General features: G+C 31.2%; 2 protein-coding genes across 2 annotated transcripts; one reads left to right on the plus strand and one right to left on the minus strand.

The window, feature by feature from the left end:
• Nucleotides 1-946: 946 nt before the first annotated feature.
• Nucleotides 947-10,470, plus strand: LOC139495266 (epidermal differentiation-specific protein-like). The gene is made up of 9 exons (XM_071283542.1): nucleotides 947-963; nucleotides 2,309-2,331; nucleotides 3,087-3,208; nucleotides 4,249-4,375; nucleotides 5,007-5,146; nucleotides 7,295-7,433; nucleotides 7,872-8,079; nucleotides 9,071-9,230; nucleotides 10,237-10,470. Exons 2-9 carry the CDS (start codon nucleotides 2,320-2,322, stop codon nucleotides 10,400-10,402), a joined length of 1,074 nt encoding a protein of 357 aa, XP_071139643.1. The 5' UTR covers nucleotides 947-963; nucleotides 2,309-2,319; the 3' UTR covers nucleotides 10,403-10,470.
• Nucleotides 10,471-14,163: 3,693 nt separating this feature from the next.
• LOC139494775 (ninjurin-B-like) lies at nucleotides 14,164-18,032 on the minus strand. The gene is made up of 4 exons (XM_071282968.1): nucleotides 17,906-18,032; nucleotides 16,330-16,398; nucleotides 15,807-15,872; nucleotides 14,164-14,808 (listed from the first exon to the last, which is right to left on the minus strand). The coding sequence occupies exons 1-4, from the start codon at nucleotides 17,957-17,959 to the stop codon at nucleotides 14,332-14,334; spliced, it is 666 nt and encodes a 221-aa protein (XP_071139069.1). The 5' UTR covers nucleotides 17,960-18,032; the 3' UTR covers nucleotides 14,164-14,331.
• Nucleotides 18,033-21,590: the final 3,558 nt, after the last annotated feature.

Genomic DNA, 21,590 nt, shown 5'->3' on the forward strand with positions numbered 1-21,590 from the left:
CGTGAAATTGGGGTAAAACCTCTAATTTTGCATTAAACATTAAAATGATCATATCATAAGGAACATGTATACTAAGTTTCAAGTTGATTGGACTTCAACTTCATCAACAACTACCTCGACCAAAAACTTTAACCTGCAGCGGGACTGATGGACAAACGAACGAACAGACGGACGAACAGACGGACGAACGGACGCACAGACCAAAAAACATAATGCTCATAAATTGGTATGAGAATAGTATTTCATTCAGCGATAGTTCATCACAAACAAGTTTAAAACTTCGGATTTTGGCAGATCGTAGCATTGATAAACATTCAAAACAGAAAAAAACATATTCCTGTTGTTTTTAATTAGAAGATTCATATGACATTAACTAGATTATTGCATAATTAACGTTCATTTTAACGAATAAGAAACATAAACAGCTCCTACTTTTTTATTATCATTATTGTGTCATTTAACGTCAAAATAATTTAAGAAATTCCTATAATCACAAAATTTAGTTTTAAATTGAAAATAGATTAATATGGAAGGCAGAATTTGTTATTTTTTCGTAAATGAACATGAAATCGATAAATTGTCATTGGTAACTTCTGCACTTGACAGTATTATTAGTGTACTAGACAATAATGGCTCCCGTTTTCTATCCAAGTACTCGTTAAAGCTCATATTTTTCATAACGAAAGGTGTTATCATAAAAGAATCTTAGAACATATATTATTATTGTTCTATCTTGTATAATTCAATCAAAGAAGTGCCCTCAGGCCAAAGGTCGTTAAATAGCGACCATTGCCTCGGTTTTGACGGGTAGAATCAGTAGGTCATTTATACTTTATATGCTTCCGGGTTATGTTATACAACGAGAAAATCAATAATATTTTTTGCTATATAAAAATAAGAAAACAAAAACATTTAAAATATATAGGTGTACGAACATGATATAGAAGATTTAGACTGGTTTTCGTAAGTTACACTTTTTTCTTTTTTTTCAAGTTAATTGTAAAATTCATTGACAAAAGCAACTCTTTTTTCCGTTCAGCCTATCTGCCAGAAACCGTCAATTGACTACGTTTGTCTCGATGTTTTTTAATATTAACCTCGAAACTATTATCGTCAGGAATATGACAGTTGTTGTCCATTCGTTTGATTCTTTCATTTTTGACATTTGATTTGATTATTTCGGTTTGAGTTTTCCTCGGAGTTCAATATGTTTAAATCTGGGATTTTCGGTCCTAAGAACACCTTAACTTCGTATTCTATTTGGCTTTTTATACATTTTTTTTATTTAAGCGTCACTTAAAAGGTCGATTTGTATCAAACATTATTTTGCCCATCAGTCGCCACTTCTTATAATACAACTCTCCATTAATCTACATGTTTTCTAAGTTTTTGGCTGCAGGGATTCATACATGTCATAAAAACCAAACTAGCTTAATCATATTTAAATGTAGTTTATTCAATTTGAAACTTTAGTAACTTTATAATTTCTTTTCAAACGGGCAATTTTAAAGTGTTTTATGATAAGTCATGTCAGTACCGACGTACTGAATACTGCATGAACTGGACATATACCCTGGAACTGATGGTCAGCCAGGAGAGGTTACGACCCATTGCTGTATGAGGAAGGTTATTATAGATTGACAAATCTTAATATAACCTAAATTAGCTTAAAGGATGGTAGCGATTAATAAAACAAATAAAATACTATTAAAATTTGTCCTTAATTTAATTTCATCAACAACAAAAATATTTTTACAGTCATTCCTAGTATAATAACTGATTCCTTGATAAATAATTTTTTGGAAACTTATTATATAGAAATCATATATACCTCCGTGTTATATGTGATCAGTGAAAGCAAATATCGGAACAATTAGATACGGTGTTCTTCCAACATGTATAGAACATCGTGATGGAGGCTTAAAACAAGCGATATATTTATATAGAGCGTTACCAAAAAAAAAGTAGTGTTAATGTATTTTCAATCTATTAGGTAAAGCTATGGATCTTTTTTTAACCCTGGTAATTCGATCTTAATTGACAACCTATTCTTCTTTTAATGCATTTTAGATCAATTTTGAACAATTAAGAATGTTTGCGTGATCCAGCTTTCAAGACTGTCACTATAACATCTTTTAAGTGCTATCAATGATAAATTACAAATTTGGAGACTTTGACACACATGTTACGATTATAAAGCTTGGTTGGTTTTTTTTTTGACAAATTTGTAACTGGATTGGTCAGCACAGAAATTAATATTAGTTGACAATTTTTGAATATTCTCATAATTTTAATAATCTTATTTTAGGGGCTGTTAATATGGAACCAAAGGTAAATATTTATTGTTTTAAGTGTGAAATCCAGAGTTTACTTGATGTAGGCTTTGTTTTACACAAAAATGTTTTAATTGTGTTTAATTGAGTGCAAAAATAAATGTAAAATTTTACATGATGTTTATCGATATTTGACCTGGATATTTACAGAAATTGATTTCCTCAGCTGTGTTCGGCATAACCTTAAAGAATTTTTGGTTCTCAATGGTCTTAACCTTCATATTTGTTTAAGCCTTTTTAATTCTTTTTGATTCGAGCGTCACTCATGAGTCTTTGGAAGACAAAACGCACGTCTGGAGTAAATATAAAATTTAAATCCTGGTATCCATGATGAGTTCATTTATCTTAATTGCAAATTGCGTAAACTAAAAAATCTGAAATAAAGAGAGATTTACTGTATACGAAACGTATAGATAAATGTATGTCCGTAAACGAATATTTAGGTACAAAAAAAATATTCTCGTCGTTCAGCTTAATTTAATCCCGTAAGACAATTATCAATTAATTGTCTAGATGTTTTTCATTTGCATAACATATCAACATGCATATCATCGATTACATAATTCTAAATCAGCTTTTTATAAAGACACGTGCTATGTTTTTTTTTCTACATTCTTTTCTCCATGTTTCTATTGTTTATAAAACTGTAACACATTTTATAAACGTGTTTTATACTGTTTCATAAAGTTCCAAAATGCAAGCTGCCTTTACCTGTCTATACTGATTTCACTAATAATGTGACTGTTATTGTAGATAACATTGTACGAAAACAAGAATTTCAGAGGGAGAAGCCAAGAGATAACAGATTCATGTCCAAATTTACTTGACTTTGGCTTCAACAACATAACATCGAGCGTAAAGTGCGACAGAGGAGTGTATGTATAACAATCATGTCATTTCTTATTTTTCAAGTTTTATTCACGGATATTTTATTAAATCGGATTCATTTCATATCCGTTGGATATCATCGTGCTTTCGTGGGAACAAGGGAAACACACATTTTTTTTTATTTTTCAAAGAAATATATGCCATACCACTTTTAAACTCGTTCCCAATAAAATAGCAGGCTCAAGTATCAGTAAGTGTCATATAGAACATGGTTCAGGCAAACAAACAGATATATTAGGGGGGAAATGTCAAAAACGCGCCTAGTAGGAAGCACAAGTTATTGAACATCCTTTCAACTAGGAAATTCGTTGTACATATGAAACGTATATAAATCGAAAATTCATAATCGGAACGCTGCATTAAAATCTTTTGTCGTAATTAGTTATCAAAGGTACCAGGATTATAATTTAGTATGCCAGTCTACATAAGATTCATCAGTGACGCTCAAATCAAAAATATTTATAAACCCAAACTAGTACAAAGTTGAAGAGCATCGTAAACTTGTATTATCAATCGACTGTTTCTGTCAACAGAAGGTCTTAGTCAGCCTTATGAAGTAAATGTATCTCTTTAGCCTTTAATTCAAAGTCGATGAAAAATAAGTGATAAATAAGCAACAACAAAAAAAGAAAAAGAAAACTATATACAGTTGAAAAAAAAAGTCATTTTGTAATCATGGTGATTGAACGATTGTTCATTATTTTGAAGTTTTTGTAATTTTAAATGATAATTTTTCTTGTATAGATTCATATTTGACTACTACAATGAACATGTTATCCTCCAATTTTAAGGTAAAGAGTTCAAAGATACACATTAGTAGAATAAAATAACAAAAACAAATCGAACTCCGTGTAAAATTCAAAACGAATAGTCCGTTATCAAATGGAAAAATCAATACCCCAAAACACAACGAAGGGACGGATACCAACTGCTATACTCTAGACCTGGTACAGTCATTTGAGCGTGCAATAAACTGTAATAAAATATTTGTTTCACTAATATGATTTTTTCATGCTTTTTTTAACAGCTGGATACTTTATAAGAGAAAGAACTACGAAGGAAACATATTCGTAATCCAGGAAGGTGACGTGTATAATAAATTTTCAAAATATTTCAACAATAGAGCGTCATCTGTAAAATTGATAGGCAACTACGTATGTACAAATTAAATTTTTATCGATCTTTGAAATAAGTCACTATCTGTCTCATTACAAGTATTTGCTCTCTCATTTAATATAATGTGAACATCGTAAAAATTGTATTAATTATACTGATTATGATGATACACATCACCTTTTCCTCCTACATACAAAGATTGTCTAGTTGAAATTGCAATTAGTACTTTTTATTCATTAGAGAAAAACAAATTTTATTTATTGCAAGTGCATCTGGATGTATTCCTCAGCTAGTAAAGAAAACAAATTTGAACTGGTAAAGTCTGTTTTCATAAGATACATCGAGTTAAATAAAGCCATATCTGAAAAAGGTAAACATAAACTTGAAATATATATGAAAAAATGCATTCTTCATAATAAAATTAACGGTACCAATTTTCTTGCACCAGATGCGCATTTCGACAATACATGTCTCTTCAGTGATAAAACGTGCAGTAGAAGAGCTGAGATAAGGAGAACAAATGTGATATGACTATTTTATATAAGATAAATGATGGAAGCCACTGGTGTATCTACATTTGAAATCCCTCATGCACAAATTACTTATTTGCGACGGTTAGTCCCGAAAAGCATTTCGGACACTCAACCGAGAAAATTATTTCTATGCTAGGATTTCACAGAGGAGCCGGAATGTATAGTATATGAAAACAATTTTTCTGGGCGGTCTCTGACATTCATCGATGACGTAGAGAACCTAAAATGGTACAAATTTGATAACAGAATGTCATCAATTGTGGTTAAAACAGGCGCGTAAGTCTATTTACATTTTTTAATCAATCTCTATTATTTGTTATGTTTGATTTCACGTATTTAGTAAGATTTTCATCAAATCGCAATAATTTATTTTTTGCATTCTATTTTGTCCCGTTTTTAATGCAATCATATTGAATGCACGCATTTTTTATTTATTTTCAGTACCATATATAGTTTTTTAAACGATATTTTTAAGGAGACCTAATTTTCTTTTCTTAGTTCAGGTTGATTATTAGCGATTAGAAATGTTGGATAATCATAATCTCATCTAGCTTTCTTTTAGGAAGAGTAGTGGATACGTTCATATCCAACACATAGACGGAAAAATAATAAGAATTAAAAACCAATTGTTCAGAGAACAATTGAAGGTCTTTCCACCAGTGAATATCTATTTTGATATTAAAATGTAAAAAATCAGTCTAAAATGTAAGACTATATGGCTTTATGATGTATAGATATGAATTTAAAGCAAAGGTAAAAATCTAGAACGTCAAATTAACCTATGACCTTGACCTCAATTTCAAGGTCACAAACTGAGGATTTCAAATCAAAAGACCCTAGTCTCTAATATGTATGGTTAATAAGTTATATCACTTTAAACATAATTTAAGATATGATATGGGCTAAAACTCCCATTCATTGTTTACGCACCCTTTCAACTAAAATTATTTAGTTACAACATGTCGCAACTAACAATTTATACAAAATAATTTGTCGATATCTTATAAGGTTAATGAAAATTGGTGAAGATAAGACAAATTCAAAAGTTAGAATATGACCTTGACCTTTGACCTTGACCTAATTTTTTTTTTTTACCAAGGACCTCAAATCAAAAGATCCTAGGTCTCTATCACTTATGGTGTCCAGTTTAAAATACATTTTAAAATTTCAAATACAAAAAGGGAAATAACTCTCATTTGGAGCGTTCATATTACTTCGGTCGAAATTAGACAAATCATGCGAAGGATATAACGAGCAATTTTATAAAATAAATTTGTCGTAATCTTTTACGGTTGCGAAGGAGTTGTGAACACAAGGAAAAAGTGTTTGGGGAGATAACTCCTACAAAGAAAAGTATTCGGTTACGCAGGGTTAATTTCAAAAGCGCATAAACTGTTCGATATCATATACCAAATATCTAAGCGACATATTGCGAAACAAAAGTTTATCGCAAGAACAAAATTTGGCGGAAGAAAAAAAAAATAATCAGAAGAAAAACAATAGGTCTTTCCACAGAACAGTGGAAAGACCTAATAATTAGATAAAGATATTTTCATTGATTACAAAGCCAAAACAAGGAGGAAGTTCTGGAGACATAATTAGCGTCATTCAAAATGTTCAAGGAAAATCATTATACGAAATTTACAATTAAAGAACATTGACCTTCGGTTTAAAAAAAACATTTCTTGGTTGACAGAAAAGTGTTGTGATCCTTGTAATATAATTGTGTCGCACTAGATAAGACATGTGATTAGCTGAAAAGTGTAGTCTTTGAGCAATACAACAGTTGATTTAAATATCAAATCAGGAGAAAAGAAATAAATACAATGTCATAGATTCATTAACATTGAGAACCTATTCTGGCACAAACGGCCAAGTAGGCTTTCATCATTACGTGGCGTCCGTTGTCTTCGTCCATTTTTTATGGAATAATTTTCCTATAAAATCAATAGGTGATATTTTTCCAATAATCGACCAAAATACGAGAGTATGTGATTATGCTCATCTATCTAAGAAGCCACTAGCTTCATAAAAGTGACACCGGTACCAAGTCAGATATATGACAGTTGTTGTCCATTCATGTGATGTGTTTTATCTTTTGAATTTGTCATTTGATAAAGGACTTTCCGTTTTGAATTTTCCTCGTAGTTCAGTTTTTTTGTGATTTTACTTTTTCATTTATCAAATTATAACTTGCACACTTGATATACATGAAAAGAACCAAAACAAAAATAACTAGACAACCACTCTTAACAAGTCATTGCAAAATTATATTATTTATTGATGAAATTCATATTTAATAACCCTATGTGCGAACCTATCACAAACAACCTATTCAGAAACTTTTAATTGTTCATGATTTAATACAATAAACAGCAAATCATTGCCAGATTATCATGTATAAAGCATTTCGTTTTTATGTAGATGGATTGGATATAGATACTCTAATTATGATGGAGAGCAAAGTCTGTTTTTGAAAGGGAAATATACCGCTTCTGTAAAAGCAAATGATGAAGGTGGATTTACAAATGACAGGATTTCCTCGTTTAGCAAGATAATGGTGGTAAATATCCGTTAGATATGTTCTGTTTTAAATTATATCTTAACACAAGCAGTCAGGTATGAATACAAATGCTTTATGCAAGGTAAACGGTAAAAAATCCGAGGGCAATAAAAGTCCACACTTTGACCAAATGAAAAATACGTTTAAGATAACTGTTTAAAAAACACTACAAAAACATTAAAGACTAAGAAACACAACCAGTGGCAGATGTCGGTTAATGTTTGTGCTTTATACGAAAGGGGAACATGTTTGTGCTACCACTTATAAACAATAATGAACTCGTTGTATAAGTTTGAAATTACGACGAGTACTGTTAAACACACAGAATAACTCTTAGAATCACGAGAAAAACTCATTAAGCTAAAAGGTTTGATTAGTTGTTGTTTTCGTCTTTGTCTTTGTTGGTATAATTAGAATCATTTTTTTTTTATATTCAAGAAACCCTCACCTGAAGGTAATATGACGCTACTACAAATTGATTATGACTTGGAGAGAGCAAATATTGTCAGAACCCCAACATCAGTCTTCAGCTGGACACAAGTGAATAATACCTCAGTAGAACAGACAGTGACAAAGACCGATGAAGTTACAATACAAAGAGAAGATACGTATGAGTTTAGATGGGACAGAGCCGCTAAAGTATCATGTAAGTGTGTTTAATCAAGAGTTTTTCTAAGAATCCGAATTCAATGATCCACATTGGCTCAGTTTGTGTTTTGTTCATTAGGCCCGTAAAAATTAATCAACATTACCATGCAGTCAGGCTCTTATTAGGTCTATATATGACTTAACACTAATAGGAAAATATTGTATATTGCAAAGTTACATTGCTTAGGCCAATATTGCATAAACGGAACCTTTAGCATTATTTATATTTGGAGATTGCATATATTTTGGTCTGAAATTATCTTACTTTCAAGAATTGCGATGGAAAATAACTACAAATTGAACCATGCGATTTGTCAAAAATATACTCATTGATTTTAAATAGGAAAACAATGTGTGTATAAGGAAAACGTATCATAAATACTATAAATAAGTGTAAAACAGTGTAGCAAAAAAATAAAATTTATTCTTGGTCTTCATCTTCACGGTTGCTTCAGAGAAACTATGATGTAAAATCTTATATCAGACATGAAATTCTTCTGAAATCATTTTATCGGGGTGTTAAACCCGGTGACCGAAGCATTTGATGCCTCATATGAACGCCCAATCAACGCTTTCCCCTATCTAGAAAAAAGGAGCTGTCGATTTTTCAAATAATTTGTTCATTCTGTAACCATAAAAACCAACATTATATCAAGCGTCAGTAGTATAAGCAAGGTTTGAACATTATCAAGATTGCAGGTGCAGTCATAGCTATTGTATTTTATAAGAGAATAGAATTTTATTTCGAGGGGCCTCGTGATTGTCGTCAGCCAATGAATATTTAAGTTGAATGATATAATTGATGTAATTAGAAATCGATTAATTAGTAGTACTGCTGTGAAAGTCTAGCAAGAATTATTGCGAATTTATCTTAAAGCCTCAAATTACACTATGAAATTCCTTTCCAATTTACTCCCGTTGTAATAATGATATCGTTGATTAAATTGTTTTAAAGTAATCAAAGATGTTCTTTTTTGTTGTTGGTATAGCATCAATATCAGCTTATGTTGGCATTCCATTAGTTGGTGAAGCTGAAGTCAGTATTAGCGCCGAGATGTCTGTCAGTATGGGGATAAATGCAGGAACAAGAAGATCAAAAACAGAGACATGGATTGCAGAGTATCCTTCGAAAATTCCACGTTATTCAACGTATGTATAATAGTATATAATTTTGAGGCTTGAATCTGTTTAGCAAATTACAAATACATTCTGTCAGAGCAAATCGGTTGCATTGAATGATAGTATCGTCTTGATTCATCAATATTTGTTCAGGGAAAAAGCGATGAATTCAAATTGAAAAATCAGGAATGTTTATAAAATATTAGAAAATGATAAATGGTGCACAGCATGGACTTTGGCTACGGAAACATATATATAAACAAAGAGCAGCTTAATGCAAACAGTTATGATAGGTAAATCGCACGCGTAGCACATTGCAATACCAAACATAGTATCAAGTAAAATAGATGTTTATAAATTAACAAAAAATCAGCTCATTCAATTGTTTTATATTTTTACAATATGAAAATTTGGAGATTCGGAATGAACGCTTAAAAATAAATCAACACGTTAAATAGTTATTTCGTCCGAGGCGCTTTCCTGAATTAACCGTCATATAAATTGCTCAGTGTCGAAGATATGAAAGCCGATAATGTATAAGAACCGAAATATTTGGAATTTTTGGTCCTCAGTGCTCTTCAACTTTGCACTAAGTATTGAAAATAAAATTAAAGACTGGTAAAGGACTTGTGATACCTAGAATTCTTTTTGATGTTATAACATTAACGGTACCAATTTTTCTGCACCAGATGCGCATTTCGACAATACATGTCTATTTAGTGATGTTCGTGGCCAAAATATGTAAAATCCAAAGCTTATATAAAAGATCTATAATCCAAAAGTTCCAAAAAGTATAGCCAAATATATAATTAGATTGTATAAGATATATACATCATGTGTTATCATAAAACGTATTTGCTTCCTAATAATAACTAATTGTCGAGTTTTCACTGTTTAAATTCAGACTCTTATCCATTATGTCATTTTATATAGCCAGTAATACATTTTTTTTTAAATTGCATTATAATAGTTATATGCTGACATCTGCTAGAGACTATCTTATGTGAGAAATTTATATTTTTTTAAACAATTATAGAGTAACCATGACATCAAAACTTACTCAGGGAAATATCACCATTCCGTTCACTGCTATATTGTGTTACGGAAACGATACAGAACGTACATTAACAGAGAAGGGTGTATTTTATGGGTGCCAGTTCTTTGATTTCCATACTGATTTCAACGAAACAAAACTGCCATAACCAACATACAAATGTAAACAGTTCATGATATGTTTTTTTTATGTTCAATGTTATACATTTCAAACAATCTTGCCTATTCGTTTTAGATGTTATAAAAGAAACATTATTCATGATACTATAGTTATTGTAGTTTTGTTGTTGTACAGACATTTTATAAAATAAATTGTTTCGACTGCACAACAGGTGCTGCTTTATTATTGGATTGAAGTGTTGTATATGTTTTGTTTATTTGTGTTTATTCATGGTTTTAAATAGAGGACCATTTAGTATCATTAGAATAGCAGGCGCGGAGTTAAAATAACACTTATTGAAAATTTTGCGTTATCTGTTGAAAACATAAATTGTTCCTTTCGGAAATTATCACTAATGGGTCAGATGATTTCAAACTGAAGACATAAATTATATGTAAACTTGTATATGTATGAAGTCAGATTCCAAAAACAGTGTTTTAGATGCGCAACCGCAATACAAATAAAAAAGTTAAACTTAGTTCCTTGTTTTTATGGTTGAAATGGAGCGTTCTTCGTCAATACCAGTATAGAGATGTCTAAATGTCGTATGATAACTTATCAATCAACTATACAACAAAGCCAACGGATAACGATGTATAACTATGTCACTGTACGGCTTTACAAAATAAAAATAGAGCATATTCCGTTACGTAATAGAATATTTAAAACAACACCACTGATAGCAAAATCTAAAACAATTTATTAAAGAAACAAAATGGACCTTAAAGACGCCAACTAGATTTACAAAAATGAATTATCGCCGATTGATGATTTATTTCTAAGAATTGATAGTTAATAAACAGGATTTCGATGATGAATATCAAGACTTTAGTGACAAATGCGTCATGCATATCATTAGAAAGAAAGTTTGTTATGGTGATTTTCCATGACCCCTGACATACACATTAAGTGCTCCTGCACCAGGAAGCGGTTCACAAGACAGCATGTAAACCTTTTTGGAAACACAATTCAGAGTCCTTGTAGAATTCATATCGCTCATTTCCCTTAATACCAGCAAACACTTGAGAAGAAAAACGACATAAATTTCAAGTTCTTATTTGACAATGACGTGTCTAGTTAACGAAACGACGGCCTTCTGCAATAAATACAAACAAGTCATCACGGAACCCCTCTTGCGCTTATATTAATTTTATACGACTGTTATACAAGTGGGAGGTTAAGCTAGCTATAAAAGCAGGTTTTATCCACCATTTTCTATATCAGAAAATTATTGTACTATGCCAGGAATATGACAGTTGCTGGCCATTCGTTTAATGTGTTTGAGCTTATGACTTTTGCCATTCATTATTTTTGTGATTTTACTTGTTTAAATAATAATGTTAAATTACAAATTATTATCTTGTAAAGAGAGACAGAAGATACCTATGGAATAATAATGTAATTTTGGATGTAACGCGTCTTCTGATTGGCGGACGTTATTTTGTCAGTGTATTTTGACCATAGACATAATTTAGTCATGTTACCGTGACGTCATCAACGTTTTTTCAAGGTTTTCTACGGTTTAAAATGGAATTTAGAATTAAATTATAAGAAATGACTGTAATATTTTTTCTGTCTATTCGAAATATCATAAAAAAATGTTGTGCACACTGTTAAATAACCTGCTACGCGGGTTATTCTGTGTGCACCAAATTTGTTATGTTATTTCTTCATAGACAGAAAAAATATTACAGTCATTTCTTAAATAAAAGACATACGTCATGTATAACAAAGTAACAACGCCTTTGCATGGAACGGAAAATGACGAAAATTCAAACAACAGTCTGCAAAAACAGAAATGAAAAACTCACGACTGAGCAACACGAACATGGTGTGAATTAATACACCGAAACAAGAGGCAATGTTGCGCAGGGTACGTAGATCTGTATTAATGCATGTCGTTAAACTGTTTCGTATAAGCGTTGCTTTATTCATTTCTTCCGATTTACATGCTATGAAGTTTCATGTGGTGAATTTGTTAACATTAAAGCAATACATCTGTGTGCTAGGCAATGTTTTAAGTAATTACAAGTCGATTTGAACAAATGGATTAAATAATGGAGTTATATGGTTTTAGTGCTGAGTCATTGATACAGAGTTTGTACTTACTGGTTGTGTTTGGTTTTTTTTTTCAAATATAAAAGGCATATTCTAGAAGATATAATCTGAACATCAATTCTAGTACAAGCTTATGCTAATATATAATCTACATTAACACAAATATAGTTCTTACATTGACTTAGATAGTGACATAGTGAACAATGAATTCTGATAGCGTCTGCTATTGATGACAGGGGCATTTTGAAGTCTGGGGAGAGTAACCAATTAATAGTTGTGATAAAAAAAAATATGTCAACTCGCCCCAAGGATACTCGTCCAATACTGAATATTATTGTTTTTTTCTTATAAAATTTATTACAATTATCATTGGGAATGTACACCGTTGAATATTACACATTAAAAATGAAAAGACAGTCTGTAGGGGGTTTTGTAATGGGAAAATGAATTTTGTCCCAAAATTCTAGTTTTTACGTGTGCCTTGTTAACCTGGTCAAACTCGATAAAAGATTATGATTTTCAAGATAACTAACCAATAAATATTTAAACAATTTTGTGCACGAATTAAACGCCAAATTTGGCTAAATTTGAAAAACAATGTGTTATCTGAGCTGGCCATACTTTTCGCCGTATCAATTATTAAAAACCGTTTTTTATTACATTCAGGCTATTTGTATTACCATGATGTTTCAGAATTAGTTTTAAAATCCGTTTTTAAATTGCAATTTAACAGTCACGGGTATTTCTAATGACAACATGTACAAAAGCACTCAATATTTTTTACCTACTAGTACTTTAGACCGTTTTTTAGAGTACCACAAAACTGGTCATATTCAATATACCCTACAAATAAAATAAAATGATGAAATTCATTAAGACTTTGGCAGATGTTGCATGGACCCTACCTTTTTAATGATGTAAATATAAGAAAAATTAACCGAGAGGAAAATGTTTGTGTTATCAAGGCCTAACCCGTAAGACATATTACAAGGCACTGTACTTATAGTTCTCGTCATTATTGTGTTATTGTGTTTTTGTACATTTTTGTATTGTTGTCTTTCATTTTTGCGGATGTCCTTTGTCTGTACATATGTCTTTTCGGATTTTCTTTGTAACATATTTGTTTGTTTTTATAGTGATTATAATTATACATGTAAGTATATTGACTGCTGTAACCCTACTTTAGACAATTTTACCTACTATGTAAGTTTGTCATGCCTGTGTGTTTTGTTCACACATCGTTGTCAATATAATGGAATTTGATGTGAATGTCATACAAGCGAGAGGTTGAGCTAGCTATAAAACCAGGTTTAATCCATCACCTTTTACGTAAGATTGTAAACGTCTTCTCAAAACATGTTGCTAGTTTATTAATCATAATAGTTCCTTAAATGATATGGTTTCCTAAAATGGTATAACAACATTAAAATGGTACAAATCATGTTAATTCATAATAATTATGAGCTGTGCATATGTATATAAGTTTCCTTAAAAAATATTGCAAGCAAGATATTTGGTACACAGTATTATCCTATAAGCATAACACAGATAGATTGATTGAATTGTACTGCATTTCAATTCCAAAAATTCTATAATATAACATTAGGGAAGGACTGTAATATTTTTCTGTCTATTCGAAACAACATAACAAATGTGGTGCACACTTTAAAATAACCCTCTACAAATATTACAGTCATTTCTTATAATTCAATTCTTAATTCCATTTTAAACCGGATTAAATTATGAAAAATCATTTATGACGTCACGGTCACATGACAAAATTTTGTCTATGATAATCAAAACGACATCGGCCAATCAGAAGACGTGTTACATCCAAAATTAAATCATTTAGTCATAAGGTTAACATTCTCCAGTAATACCTATTCCTGTTATCCCAATGTTAGCACAAATTGTTATGAAAACGAGAATATTACAGATATAATTCAGATAAAGATCTGCATAGCAATGTGGACACTGACACAGATCGCTATCATTGTATTCATTACGGATATACTTTTCAGTAAGACAACAGCAATACCTTACTGAACCGTCTTTTAATACACCTTCCTTTGCTCGTTTCACTGCAATACGGTGTTTGTATTTAAAATGGGATCTAATTACAGTAAAGAAAACAAAAATTATGTGTGACACCAGTGATAGAATAACTAGTGTCATGAGATGTATGTAAAATGAATTGCTGTCGCCACAACCCAAAATTGCCCTCAGTTGTGAAATGTTTGCCATCATAAGCGACACATCTGCTATGCTTTGTATGAAATTCTTGCTCTCTGTAAATCGGTTAGAACTTGGAAGGTCGTTTTTATTATTCTCCACCGGCTAAAATGGAAACAAAAATTTGTATTAGTCGACATTGATTCTGATAAATGACTATACAATTAAACTATACATTTATCAATTAGATGTTGTTTTTTTTATCAAAAGTCAATATAATGGAACTTGATGCATCGGTCATACTAATGAAATGTTTAGCTGACTATAAAACCAGGTTTTAATCCACAATTTTATACATTGGAGAGTGCCTGTACCAAATTTTAGAGATTGCCAATTGATTAAAGACTTTCCTTATTAAATTTTTCTCGAAGTTCAATATTTTAGTGAATTTACTTTTTTCAAAGGAAAGCTAATGAGGTAGAGTCATGTTTTAAATAGAATATGCTATTGAACTTATAATTTTAACACATCCTTTAATCAACAGATGTGACGGGCAAATTCAACACAACATCGCGTATTTGTTGGTTAAGATGTTTGTGAGTTATTCCAAGAAATTCAAAATTTAGAACGAATTGTTTAATTAAATTTTACATTTCTAATATTTGTCTCATCTGGTAAATTAGTATTATTTAGAAGAAAACATCGTATCAGACATTCACATTCGAAAATAAACTGAAAAAACACCATGGTAAAAGACGAAAAGGACTAACAGACAAAACAATTACACACTACACAACATGGCAAACTATAGACTGTGAAACACGCACTCAACAGAAATGGTACCCGTTTTGGTAGATACATGGTGCTCCGGAAGGGTAAGCATATGTTGCTTATGTTAGTACAAGCCCAATAATAGGTCTAATTCTGAAAGCGGGATGGGATTTTAGTTACGGCATTAGAAACATATCCGCTATCATCTTTAAAATGGGTATTCCATAGCGGTCACCAAACTGGTGATGGCGACCATAAAACATCCGATAGCAGTCGTTCATATGTGTGTTTATGTACTTCCCACAGATTTTATTTGTTTCCTTCAAGTTTCTTTCGAATCATATTATGTGATATGAACATCTTTCAAAAACTTCTATTTTTTATAAACTTACATTCGAGTTCGATTCGTTTCTTGCGTTTGTCATATCTTCAGGGATCGTCTGATTTTCCGGATAGACCTAGATTAAAATAACTGGTGTTAATATATTTTAACAGAGTTAATTGAGGTGTAAAATACTGACATGTATTATGCATACCATGTTAAATTGAGTATCAATCAAGACCTATGTAATTATTCTGATTCTTATATGAAAATTTCAAAAACAAATACTTCAAAGCAAGCCTAATACACGTTCAGTGGGCAACCATTTCAATACGTTGATAAACCCAATGTTGTACGACATGCCAGACATCCTATTTTCTATTGTTTGTGTAGATGTCGGTTTTTTTTTTTTTTTTTTTTTTTTTGTCTTGTTGAAGTTCTGTTTTGTTGGTTTTATTTTTTGGGGGTGTCTTTTAGGGGGTATCCTTTTTTTACTGTGTCGACTGCTTTTTTTTCTTTATCCTTTTTTATTTCAAAAGTAAGTTTTATCCTTTTCTGTGAGCATTCTGTAATTAAAAACAATACATAAACACCTTTCTCTCCGACCTCTTTGTTTTCTCTTTTGCCTCATCTCCCTGTGACATTGTGGACTCTGATTTGACCTGCAATTATCAATATATCTCTATACTATAATAAATACTTCATAAGTTTAAAAATGCCAATTATATTGTTAACTTAAATTTCATCTTTGCATGGTTACTGATTATCAATTCACATCATATCAAACAAATGCATTTATTAAACAAGATAGGAAAATACGGGAAATAGCTCTGATAGCAATATTCGAATGGCCAAATGTTGCACTTTTTTCTTTGAAGTCATCAAAAATTAATGTTTAAATCATGAAGTATATGTTATTAAACAAATGTCTGACAGGGTACTATTTTTCTCATTATCATTTGTATACGTGTTTATGTGTAGTAAATTAAGCAGCGGTAGTTAGAAGAAAACGAATGAACATGAATATCAATTATATGGTAATTTTTATAAATTTTCTGTTTACAAAACCTTGAATTTTTCGAAAAACTAAGGATTTTCTTACCCCAAGAGTAGATTACCTTAGCCGTATTTGGCACAACTTTTTGGAACTTTGGATCCTCAATGCTCTTCAATTTTGTATTGATTTGGCTTTTTAACTATTTTGATCTGAGCGTCACTGATGAGTCTTATGTAGACTAAACGCGCGTCTGGCGTATAAACGTATAATCCTGGTACTTTTGATAACTATCTTCGACTTTCAAAAAATTTTCATGTTTTTTTTTTCTCATTTGTTTTTGATAAATGAGTTGTCTTTCTTCGGAAAACTGAATATGCTTTTATGATCAATTTTCGATAACTTTGCTTCATCGTTGCCTATCTTTAGCAACATAATTGAGATAGAAAAGCAAAAGAAAAGATGCCACTGACCAACATCTAGACTGACATTTGTTTCTCTTTTTCTTCTTCTCGACACTTTCAGTAGTTTGAGCCACCACACTTTTTAATCAACTGCACTTTGCCACTGAAATTCTTGACGGACTGAAAGAAGTACGGACGGGCTACGGCTAACCATAATCTGTTCATAATATCTGATTTATAACATCCTTATAGTCATGTTTTTCCATGACCCTAATGCGCGTCGTTGACCTCTGATAGAAATGATGTAAATAAGTTGAACAGAGGTTTTTTAAAGCGCTTTGCAGATCCACAAATCTAACACTATTTGATAGGATTTTTTTGTATTTTTAATCTATGAATGTAAAGGAAGATCAAGTTCTGCGTCAGTTGTTTAAATGCCACAGGAACATAGATCACACTTATGATTTCTTAGTATTGGTAAGTTACTTGAATAGTATAAAAATAACTACTCATTATATATACGTGCAAGACAACCTATTTTCGAACACCGTGGGATTTTGTTAGTTTTTTTTGTTGGGGACGTGGGGCAAGTGGGACAAGTGGGGTGAACAGGTTAATGAACGTGATCTTTGTTTTGCCTCATATGATAAGCATAAATAGGGTGTTTTATATACATTGTTTTTATTTATCTGTATCTAGTTCATTTATCTTTTATAGTCGATCTTTTACTATATTGCTTGTTTTAACCTAAAACATAGTAATATACATCACCTTATACTCAAAGGCTGGTTCTACTGCTTCTTGTTCCTGAATTTCTGCCTCCATGACTAATATTATGACTCCCGGAATTAAATGTCAGTTCTATAGTCTATAAAATATCCAAACAGGTTTAAAACTCATTTGCATTCTTTTAAAAAATAAAATAAAAAAAGAAAATGATTGCTTGCGAGTATTTTGGTGACAAAGGGATATTTAGAACAAAACCAGCGACACTTAAAAAAAATAATTACCGCTCGGTATGACGTAGCATTCAAACAAGAGATTACAGAAAGTTTCTCTTAACGTTAATGTATCCTGCTTCAAAGATGAAAGCCACCCATGTTGAAATTATCAATGCACTTGTCACTCCTCAGCACACAAAGTCACGCAAGGAGAAAAGTTAACAACAACCACTATACTCCATAAGCCTGTTCTAAGTTAGGTACGTCCTACAGTACGGATAAGTCCCCGCTTCCTGCAATGAAGGAAAGACCCACGGCTAAAGAAAGAACTGTCCGTGCTACATAAAAAAATATCTTCATTGATAATTTATGGTCTATAAAAAGCGTATGATTAAAAAAATTCATCGTCTCATTTGCAATCATACCACTTCTTCATTTTCATATAAAACTCGCTATGCATATTGCATATCATTGCTTCAATATCGCATCGCAATTTAGTTGAAGCTACAATCATGTTAAATAGGTTCATTTAGAAAGCGATTTCGTATTAACTCAGTAAATGAAGAGAACCATTTTTCACTGTACTTACTTCTTTCAAGACAGTCCAGCGTACTGTTTTCTAAATTTTAACACTGAAGGTGTTTAAACATAATTTCAGTTTCTAAGGAAGGGTTATATTACAATACATAAACAAACAAATCAAATATATATCTGAAATCCCTTCCATGTATTTAAATGATGCTTGTTTATGATAATCATTCAGAAATGATACCCCGATCTGGGTTGCTTTGTTAAAAAAACACAGGTCACCGTTGCATAATTTTACTAAGTTATTAGCAATACAAGGATAAACTATCTGGGAGACTTATAACAGCTTCATGTTTAGCTCATAAAACCTTTTTTTAGCACTATATATGTATATATAGCTAGCTTTTATCTTGTACTAGTAAAGGGATATTTTCAAGGTTTTTTCCATCACAACTATAAACTGCAAGGGTCAATATTATGCGGCCAATTATTTAAGTATTTCATAAATACTATCTTTCTGTCGTGTCGTTGTTTTTGTTATTTCTTTAGATTTTCTGCTATCGCCGGTATTTCTCAATAGGCAACTGAAACTTTTATAACTTAAAAATTGATATATCTTAAATAGTTCAGTCAGTTGAATAAATAATTAGTACATGTATGTATTCGTTCATGTTGTTCCTTTGTGTCATAGCTTTTTTCACTTAGTCCTCACACCTTTTGATAACATAACCGTCACTGCCACTTAATATACTGATATATGAATTGATTTCATTGTCGAATTAAAAGTGATTGCATATTGTGCAATGGAAGAAGGTGTATGGTGCTTTGGTGTATGGTGTAATGGTGTAACGTGCGATCGGTGATGGTGTGAATGAAAGGTTTACGACATTTAAAAAACTATGCAAAATAACATATTTTAAGTTTTATTCAATAATTTACAATATTGTGATCAAAATTCTTTTTTTTTTTTAAATGAATAAATAATTTTGCAATCGCACGCTTTCTTTGAAATTAAATTGCAAAATAGTGTGATGTGTAAGGTGGATGGTGCAATGGTGTATTGTGTCAAGTGTTATGGATCAGGGTGTATGGTGTAATAGTGTATGGTGAATGGTGTAATGGTGTATGGTGTTCATGGTAAGTTTACACCATCAATGACTGGGTATATGTAACACAAAAACTGATCCAAAATATGTGTGAGGAAAAACAACTGACAGCCTCACTGATTACCATTTACGGTCACTATCACAAAGGTTATAAGGTCCATAGATCAGTTCATAGTAAAAGAAAATTATCTTGTATAAACTCCTTTTGAAGTTCAAGCAATCTCAAAATTTTGATTATGTCCTTGATAAGCAGATGATAAGTCTTTTGGTTAAATTTTCGTTAAGATCGACAAACTACAGTCAATGTAATGCTTTGCTTTGGGTTTTTTAAACTTTAGTCGTACAGTTAGACAACCAGAAAAGAAAGTTATTCTTAATGCATAGAAACATATTTTTTGGAAATTACAGATAACAGTATTGGCCAGTTGGAATCGTAAAATATAAGTTTAACGATTTTGAAATTATGGCGTACTTGAAATTAATAGTTATTCAAAGAATGCCTATGTTCCTGGTACGTAGTTGCAGATAAACCATGATTTTAAGTGTTTAACGTAAAGTGAGAGTTGAAATGGAAAATATGTCAATTTCACAACAACTCGGCCAAAGAGCAGAAAACACCAATTTTATATAGCCTTGACTTTGCAGATTTTGACTAAACACCAAATCATAAAACCACGAAAAATCAGGTTATTAATCCATGACAATTAATTAATCCCCAATATAAAACATTAAAATATATTGACCTTTAAGTTCGACATTTACCCTAAATATTTAAGAATAAAAACATTCTGCCTTGTACCTAATATTTGATTGAATTGATTTTTCTATATGTTGTGTTGGTACACCACTGTCCAAAAATACCCTTATTAAACACTCAACATGTTTTATGTACATATCCCAAGTCAGGAACATTAAGTCCGGTGGTTGTCGTTGTTGTGTTCGCTTATTCTAGGGTCTTCCCCTAAAGCAGGGTACATGAATAAGACGACAAAAGACATCGAAACGAAATTATAACGTTCCGGTATATAATTATCCTTTTAAATGTCATTTCATAAAATCTCAAATAACTGAATATTTTAAAACCAGTTGCATGTACAAACCTAATTTTAGTTACAATGCATTTTGTAAAAAGAGATATTATTACTGAATTTTTAAATTTCTAATTATAATATTTCATAGGTAAAGCTGGGTGTGATTATATTATTACATTGTAGGACAAAAGGCGTCAATAATTTAAATATGTGATGTTATTGTCGAGGTTGGAAATAAATAAAAATAGAAAAACCCGCTTCGTTCCATTATTCCTCATCAAAGTGGGTGTCAATTAAATTTCATATAACTCAGTATTTAGTATCAATTTCATTTGCTAAATCCTTTTCTTCAAAATGCATGTTATAAATATTAATTCTAGTAACAAGCATACTAAATATTAAAATATAATATTTCCTAGTTTAAATTTAGTGTCATATATATTACCCGGACATGACAAAAGAAACTATAAGTTGTTTTGCAAATTATTAAGCATACGTAATGAATTTGAACAACATAATTAAAATGCAAATTTCTTCTCTTACACCACGTTTAGAGTTTCTTCGCATGATCTTTAGAAGCCGTATAAAAATTCTTCATATATATGTCCATAGATTATAGTTATTGTAGATTTTTCATACATTTACATGTACTTCTTCTATTGTTCCTTTCATATTTCTTCTCTTACACCACATTCAAAGCTTCAATGCATGCTCTTTGGACGTCATGAAAACATTACTTGTATCTGTTCATAGATTATAGCTATATTATATTACAGTATATTGTAGATTTCTTATACATTTACTTCTTCATGTGTTTCTCTCGACTTTTAAACTCATCTACCAAATACGC

This window comes from Mytilus edulis, chromosome 11 (assembly GCF_963676685.1).
Source record: "Mytilus edulis chromosome 11, xbMytEdul2.2, whole genome shotgun sequence".
Taxonomy (NCBI): domain Eukaryota; kingdom Metazoa; phylum Mollusca; class Bivalvia; order Mytilida; family Mytilidae; genus Mytilus; species Mytilus edulis.

Excerpts from the sequence above, each read along its gene's own strand:
- LOC139495266 (XM_071283542.1), top strand. Across the intron at positions 8,080-9,070 it reads CAGAGCCGCTAAAGTATCAT|CATCAATATCAGCTTATGTT; the intron begins GTAAGTGTGTTT and ends TTGTTGGTATAG. Across the intron at positions 9,231-10,236 it reads AAAATTCCACGTTATTCAAC|AGTAACCATGACATCAAAAC; the intron begins GTATGTATAATA and ends AAACAATTATAG.
- LOC139494775 (XM_071282968.1), bottom strand. The coding sequence starts at position 17,959 with ATGGAGGCAGAAATTCAGGAACAAGAAGCAGTAGAACCAGCCTTTGAG. Across the intron at positions 15,873-16,329 it reads CAAAGAGGTCGGAGAGAAAG|GTCTATCCGGAAAATCAGAC; the intron begins GTGTTTATGTAT and ends ATTTTAATCTAG. Across the intron at positions 14,809-15,806 it reads GAAACGAATCGAACTCGAAT|CCGGTGGAGAATAATAAAAA; the intron begins GTAAGTTTATAA and ends TTTCCATTTTAG.